At 37.3% G+C, this 7,291-nt stretch overlaps 1 protein-coding gene across 3 annotated transcripts; it reads right to left on the reverse strand.

The window, feature by feature from the left end:
• Nucleotides 1-401: 401 nt before the first annotated feature.
• On the reverse strand, nucleotides 402-6,621 carry LOC132641899 (transcription initiation factor TFIID subunit 11-like). Of its 3 annotated transcripts, XR_009583016.1 has the most exons (7): nucleotides 6,463-6,621; nucleotides 4,494-4,797; nucleotides 3,617-3,704; nucleotides 2,460-2,559; nucleotides 1,571-1,731; nucleotides 1,290-1,494; nucleotides 402-813 (listed from the first exon to the last, which is right to left on the reverse strand). XR_009583016.1 is itself a non-coding variant. In XM_060359007.1 (6 exons), exons 1-5 carry the CDS (start codon nucleotides 6,545-6,547, stop codon nucleotides 1,604-1,606), a joined length of 705 nt encoding a protein of 234 aa, XP_060214990.1. In that variant the 5' UTR covers nucleotides 6,548-6,621; the 3' UTR covers nucleotides 402-813; nucleotides 1,571-1,603. The 3 variants fall into 3 exon arrangements, 2 of the variants coding, with proteins under 2 accessions (XP_060214990.1, XP_060214991.1); XM_060359007.1 differs by lacking the exon at nucleotides 1,290-1,494; XM_060359008.1 differs by lacking the exons at nucleotides 1,290-1,494; nucleotides 6,463-6,621 and adding an exon at nucleotides 6,367-6,461.
• Between the last annotated feature and the right edge of the window lie 670 nt (nucleotides 6,622-7,291).

Here is a 7,291-nt window from a genome sequence, read left to right on the forward strand (position 1 = left end):
CAGCTTCGATATTACACCAACACATTTTTGCTTTAAAACTGATCTAAATTGATCCAAATCAAGAGATAAATTCATTAAGCCCATTATATCAGAGCGGATAATACGTGTCATGGATTTTTTATAAAAATCCATTGAAGTATACACTTTTCAAATGATTGAACTTTGCCATATCTATTGGAAAGATCTAAAAGTATTTATTCTCTTATCAGCTCTCACAATCCTCATTACTGTAAGAATAATTTCAGCCACCCCCATATCCTATCATAGCTATTTGATAGAAAATATTTGATTTCTGTGACTTGTTCCAAGTTAATACCAAACAGTTAAACAATCTGATTTATATACTACCAAATTGATGCATCAGACCGATTGAACTTTATATTTGTCCAATTGGTTAAAGATTTGGCCATTAACTATCTCTTCTTGACATTCTATCATTTTCTACTATTTTTGATAATTTCATGTATGCTATGTATGCTCCCCTTCAGAAAAGGGAAAAATGAAAGCAACAGCTGATACTCAATATACAACACTATATATAAACTATACAACTAAGTTGGTTGCACTTGTTCCGGGTCTTCGTCCTGCCAATCCTCAAGTCAAGGTGAGAACTCTCTTCTCATGGCGGCTGAATGCTCTAAAATTTAACTTCTCCGAACGAAACCCAGCATCTCAAAGAAGAGCCAAAACTTCACCTTGTAAAGGTAAATATTGGGCTGAAGAAAACCTAAAAACTTCATCCAAGCTTTTCGTCCAAGATTTACAAGTGCATTGTACGCCTTTCTGCTAAGGAAGTGGCTGGCTGCTACAAATCTGACATAACGGGAAACACAGGATGAGAAACATCATAAAACCTTGGAGCATGTGAATAATGATTTGAAAATGAAAGCCAATTCCCACAGTGAAAATCAGAGAGAAGAACAACCAAACTGCTCTAAATTGTCTTTTGAATTCCTTTTCTACTCTACAAAGTTTTGGTCCATTTTGCCGCCTCCACACATCATGGTGGATGAAGGAGTATTTTCTCTTTCGTCCAGAGTGCATTGAAAAATTCACTATTGGTCAACAAACCCAACCATGGATGATACCAAGTCTCACACGTTGCAAGTATTAGTAGTAGTTTATACAGAAACTAATTTACGAGACAGTGACTAAATAGACATGTGGTTCTTCCAGACCTCCAATCATCTCTTACATGCACACATGACACAACCATCAAGCTCTGCCTACAAAAACAACGATGCTGTAATTAAATATCCAAGATGTTGCGATCTTTTTATTCTCCTTACCACATTTTTTTTCTTTTGAGAAGGTAACATTCTCCTTCCCACATTTTCAGCTCCAGGTTAGGGGAAGCACGGATATTTTCACAAATGTTAAACACTTTCCTCTGATTAGGTGATTAAATAAACAAGCTAACCCTACATATAATAGGGCAGTGCAAAAGTGTCAGAAGCACCGTGACAACTTTGTGACTACCAATGTTTACTTGACCTGACAACATTAAAGATTTGTGACAATTCAACACAGGCACATTACAGGACTTGTAAGCAAAACGAGGACAATGAACCTGAAATAAAACTACAGGTTGCTTCCACGTCCGCTATCGGAAAAGCCTTGGCACTGTTTTTTTCGGAATCTTGCCTTCAAGTTTTAGCCTTCTATATGCTTCTCTTATGTGACATGGCCTGATTGGTCCTGTATCTTTTCTCTCTGCCATCACCATTTTAGCTGCAAAATGAATGGTAAGATGATTGAGCACGTGATTGATTAGACAAAATCAATGCAGTATAGGCCTTTCAACTTTCCTTAACTGAGGACATTTCCATCTTGAAACACTAAAGATTGGCACCAAGTACCCTTTCTGTTAACTCAACTCCCACGTAGTAAAAGCCTTATTTCAGGTATTAACAACTATTCACTGTATAATTAGACTGGAAATTGGTTAAACATAGTTCATCGAGGTCTACGAAACATTCAGTCTATCGATCTTTTGAAGAAGGGAGAGGAGAGCCATTTTATTTTAATTGCTTAAAAGTCCTCGTTTTCCCTAGTTGTAGTTCCAAGCTTCCTAAACCAGTCAGACACATCAAGTGTGATTTCAGACATGTCGGCAGGTGCTTAATTGGCATATCACTCTTCCATTACCATGCGATGTGTGAGTACATAGAAGACATTTTAGTGCCATTCTTTGTAATTTTAAGGGGGTAAAACGTTCCAAACGAATTTTAACCAACACGCTCAATAATGGACAGTATTCGCCTCTTAGGCTTTTAATTCCTAATTGATCAGAAACTGATGACAGAGTTTGGCAAAGTATTTCGGAGCTGTGCACTAGTATCTAAGAAAAGAAGCTGATTAAAATCATTCCAAAAACAATTCATCTGCATTATTTCCAAATAAAGGATAAAACTTTTGCTTCATCAATTATCTTATATAAAGTTGATATGTCTATGGACCTGTTTCAATAAGCTCGCCAACAAACATTTTTGCTATCCCAGACACCACAATTGTCATAGGAATAGATATCTTTGCACTTCCTGTGATGCTGGACAGCAACTGCATCGACAACACAGAAGATGAGTCATGACAGAAACTAACTTATGCACAACAAATTATCAGACTGAAAAAGCAAACATTTCAATGGCCCTGAGGCTTGAACAAGGTCCACATATTTCCCAAATATATTCACAAAGATTTGGCTTCATTCTCAATTATCTGACAATTGCATGTTTATTGAGAAGATCAATTCTGACATTACATGTGTGTAATGGAAGACGAAAGACTGCTCCAATGGGCTAAATGTTAGGGATTGGTCAATATCATGTAACAAGGTCATCAACTCAAGCAAATGATATCAAATGATGCATGGTAAGTATAAGATATGACAACTAAACATCTCAATGTCCACAAGGTCATAATAAGAGAACAAAGATTATTCTGCCCACATGTATTTTCAACAATTTGCTATCATGTTCTTGTTCTGACATTATGTTCTTACTGAAAGACAACACTTTTTGGTTAAATGGGCAAAATGTTAAGAGACAGAAAAAATCCCAGATAAAAAGTCCCTATTAACTCAAAACAAATCAAACCAAAACTAGCATGAGACTGCATGTGAGACAATTTTCAAAATATGTCTACATAGCAGGAAAGCGGGAGAAACTTACTATATTAGGAAATTTGCGAGTGTCAGACGCGAATATTTTGCGAGTATCGTAGATGAATATAAAGAAATTGATGTAGCTTACATAGTATGAGGTTCTACCTCAAACACTAGTCTGTTCTCTATATTCCGTTTCTTGAAAAGGACAGCCAGTTCACTAAGATCCGACTATGCGCAGGGCACAGTCAAGGGCCGGACCATATTGATTAGAAGGCCACAGGATCACTTCATATCTCAGTATAACTCTTTTAGTCCAACTCCCTTCCCCAGCTCAAACAAACAAAAGGCAACACACATGATAAGGCAACCAACACACAGACAAGCTACAGGAGAGGAGAAAACAACTCTGACATCATCTATCGTGGTTTCTGTATAATAATACAGATCATTTGCAGAGCATGCAAAAAGAGGGAAAAGGGACGATAAAATGGGGAGGATGGCAAAACATACCCGCTTCATGTTGGATTTCTGAAATCCAGATCTCCGAAAAGATTCATATCTACTCATTTGCTCCTCCGTAAATTGGGATAAGATGGACCTGAAAGAGAAAAGATACCAAATTGAACCTAATAGTTATTGAGTGTGGCAATAAATAACCGATTTACACAGCAACACACTAATGGGACTGAGGTAGCTATGGTGTAGGCCGCTGCCTCTGCAGAGAGCTTCTAATTAGATCTAGAAAGCAACCATGAGCTCAGAACTGCTCTTGAACAAGATACATTTCGGGTTTGCACGACAAGGAATATTTTGAAAATGTCTTTTGAAGCAGAGAACAAAAAAATAATATGGTCTCCGGTTTTGCTTTCACTTATTTGAAAGGAACAGAAAATAGCTAGCAAACAAAGTTTGACAACAAAGAGCCACAAGTACAAGACTTTCTGAAGCCAAATGTCTACCTCCTTTCTTGAAGTGTCATAGAAACACTATTATTACCAGGTAGAGAACTGCTGTGCATAGGAGAGCAAATCATATAATTGGAGCTTACATAACAAGGAGGTGCAGACGAAAAACTTTAACATAACAGCTATATATATAACTGCGATGTACTGTTCCATTTTTATTGGCCTGACCACTATATGGTTTCTCCAATACCAGCTAAATTAGTTACTTCCCCTAATTGCCCTCACTTAACAATGCTCATACAAAATGTCAATTTATTATTTATTATTATTGTAGGCAAAGTGATTAGTAGATAGGTCCAACCACCAACAAAAGCTATCACAGAACAGGATAATACCATACAATCTTGACAATTCTCTATGAATAAAATCTTTAAAACAAAAAAGAGCTCAAGAAATTTGAAACTTGAATTGCCAAAACTTACTGCATCTTTTCCAGTTTGTCAGGATCACTACTTGATGAGAGTTTTCCCAACTGCACATCCATGTTTTCGTCCTCTTCTTCTTCATCTTCCTCTTTGGGCTTGCTAATTGGACCAGCAGTACCAACAGAGACTGATGCAGCTTTAGATGTTGAAGGCTTTTCACGAGAAGTGGTATTAACATCATCACCTGCAGCTTGGTCTTGGCCTTCATTCTCGTCAGTGCCAACAGGGGATTCAGGGGGTGAGTCATCCTGCTCCTCAAGAGCAGCTTCAAAAGGATCCTTAGATCGCTTCATAGAATTCTCTGCATCAGAATGTGAGATTCAAGTGAACTACACACCATGCTTATCATTCATCCATTTTCATTGAGATGTACCCACTTCCAACACAAATGTTGGTGTGTTATGTTTAAGAAACCTTTTTGGGGCGGCAGGGTAAAAGTATATTGACTAGACTGATTTGGACCTCCTAAGATAAGAGTTCTCCTCGCCCTCCAACCAGATTGATTGATACATTAATGGAGATGAATAAAGCTCAGTATTCTCAAGTCAAATGATCAATTGCAAGGATGAAAAACACTACTAAAGCGTTCAGAAGGAAAGTAAAGAAAAGGATGAAGCAACAAAAATTGTTGCAATTTGGATGAGGAGACCATCCCTTACAATTTCTAGACTAAGAAGAAAATGAATTGGAGCAGAAAACAAAATCAGGCAGTCAACTAACCATAAGAAACACAAGAAATGCTGCACTATTGCAAGCGAGACCAAAAGGTAAAGTAGTTGCCTACTTGCCCTGTAAGATTTTGGTTATATAACTGCAGTTTTTTCCCTGTTAGATTTTTGTTGACTAAGCAATGGATCTTAATAACACTGACCAAGATATCCTCTCTCTTCTTTTTTATTGATAAAATCCTGAGGCCATTGTGCGGCGGATAACGGCCTTCTCCTCATCCCCCACCCTCCCCCCCCCCCCCCCCCCCCCCAAAAAAAAAAAAACCCCACCTTCCCGCTTAAATACCAGAAAAGCATGGAGAAGGGTTTGAACACATGAAGTACGCGTAACCCACACATCACTAGCTGCTCTTACTACTAGACCAAATCCCTGGGGGCGATAAAAATACATCCTCTCAATACTTCCTATGTCACAAAACTAAGACTGTAAGGGTCATTTGGTAGTTGGTTACTTGGCTAGGAGCTAAGTTATTCATGTTTGGTAACATTCTTTTTCTAAGGATAAAATTCAACACACCTAATACGGTGTTTGGTTTGCAATTTAGAAACCTGCATAACTATATTTAGAAATAATTTTAACTTAAAACTTCCCCTTTTACGATTAATGAAATGATTTAGAGCCACACAAATATTTATGCCTTGTTTTAGACCATAAGTTTCAAAAGTGTTCCCTTTTTCCTTAAACTCCATGCCTAGTCAAACTAGGTCACATAAATTGGGACGGAGGGATTACATGTACAAGTTATGAGGGATCTATGTACCATTATTTTATGCAGCATAGAAGATGAAATAACTAATACATGAATAACTAAACCCTACATAACTAATATATAACTGCATAAAATAATACATGGATTCACTCATAACTAATCCGACCCCTGTGTTACTAATACCTGCATAACTCTAACCAACTACCAAACAACCCCTAAAGATTCAGGCTTTGCATGTGGGTCAATCTGAATACATTTGCAAAACTATGGTGAACATATTTAGCATGAAACAGGCCATAAAGGGAAAGATTTGCATCTCATTTCAATCATAGAATCACACAAATAAATCAAGCAGGCCTATACTAATCAAGAATATGGTAAGGAAAAACACCAATACTCAACTAATCAATATAATATTACATGCACACTTACTAATCAAGAATGAACAAAATCATAAATCCAAATAGATAGGAAACCAAAGAAATTCTATGAGCATCAAGAAAGATCAAGAAAGGAGAAAAAAAAAACCTGATGTGGGTTTGGTTCGTGGGTTTGAATTTGGTCTATTTCGGGTCGGTTCGGGTCGGGTCTTCCGGCTAGATTCATGAATCATGAACCCTTTTGGGCTCTATTTGACCCTCGGTCAATGGTCTCTCTGCCTTTTATTTATCAAAATTCAAAAACGTTGCGCAGATTGGCTTCTTTTGGGTGGTCTTTAAATATTGTCCCTCGTATTTGTGGTCTCTAAATTTTATCTTTCGCTTGAAAAATGGCTTTATACCTGAGATTTTGAGTTCGAATCCTCTCTCAGGCATAAATTTAAAAAAAAAAATCGCAAGGCAAGGCTTGGGTCGCGTGTAGTGGCAGAGCCAGGATTTCCGACGAAGAGGTTCAAAATATAAAAAAGTAAACATACGAAAACGTAAGACTATATATATATAAAAAATAATTTTAACTTTATAAAAATAGTGTTTCTTTTAGCCGAGGGAGTTCGGATGAACTCCCTCGGCTCTATGTGGCTCTGCCACTGGTCGTGTGTATGCCAGACCCGATATACACTTGTTAAGGAATAATCAAAGTTATGCCGGACCCGACATACTTATGCCTTATGGGCAAACTTTTACTTAAGCCTTAACTAAAATCTGCCCATACGGCAGAACTTTTTCTTAAGATAGAGTTTAGTTATGCCTTATAAGGCAGACTTTTAGTTAAGGCATAACTAAAAGTATGCCCCATAAGACATAACTTTTCCTTAAGACATAGACTTTGCCTTATAAGACAAACTTTTAGTTATGTCTTAAGGAAAAGTTCCACCTTATGGGGGCATACTTTTAGTTATGCCTTATGAGGTAGACTT

This window comes from Lycium barbarum, chromosome 5 (genome assembly GCF_019175385.1).
Source record: "Lycium barbarum isolate Lr01 chromosome 5, ASM1917538v2, whole genome shotgun sequence".
NCBI lineage: Eukaryota > Viridiplantae > Streptophyta > Magnoliopsida > Solanales > Solanaceae > Lycium > Lycium barbarum.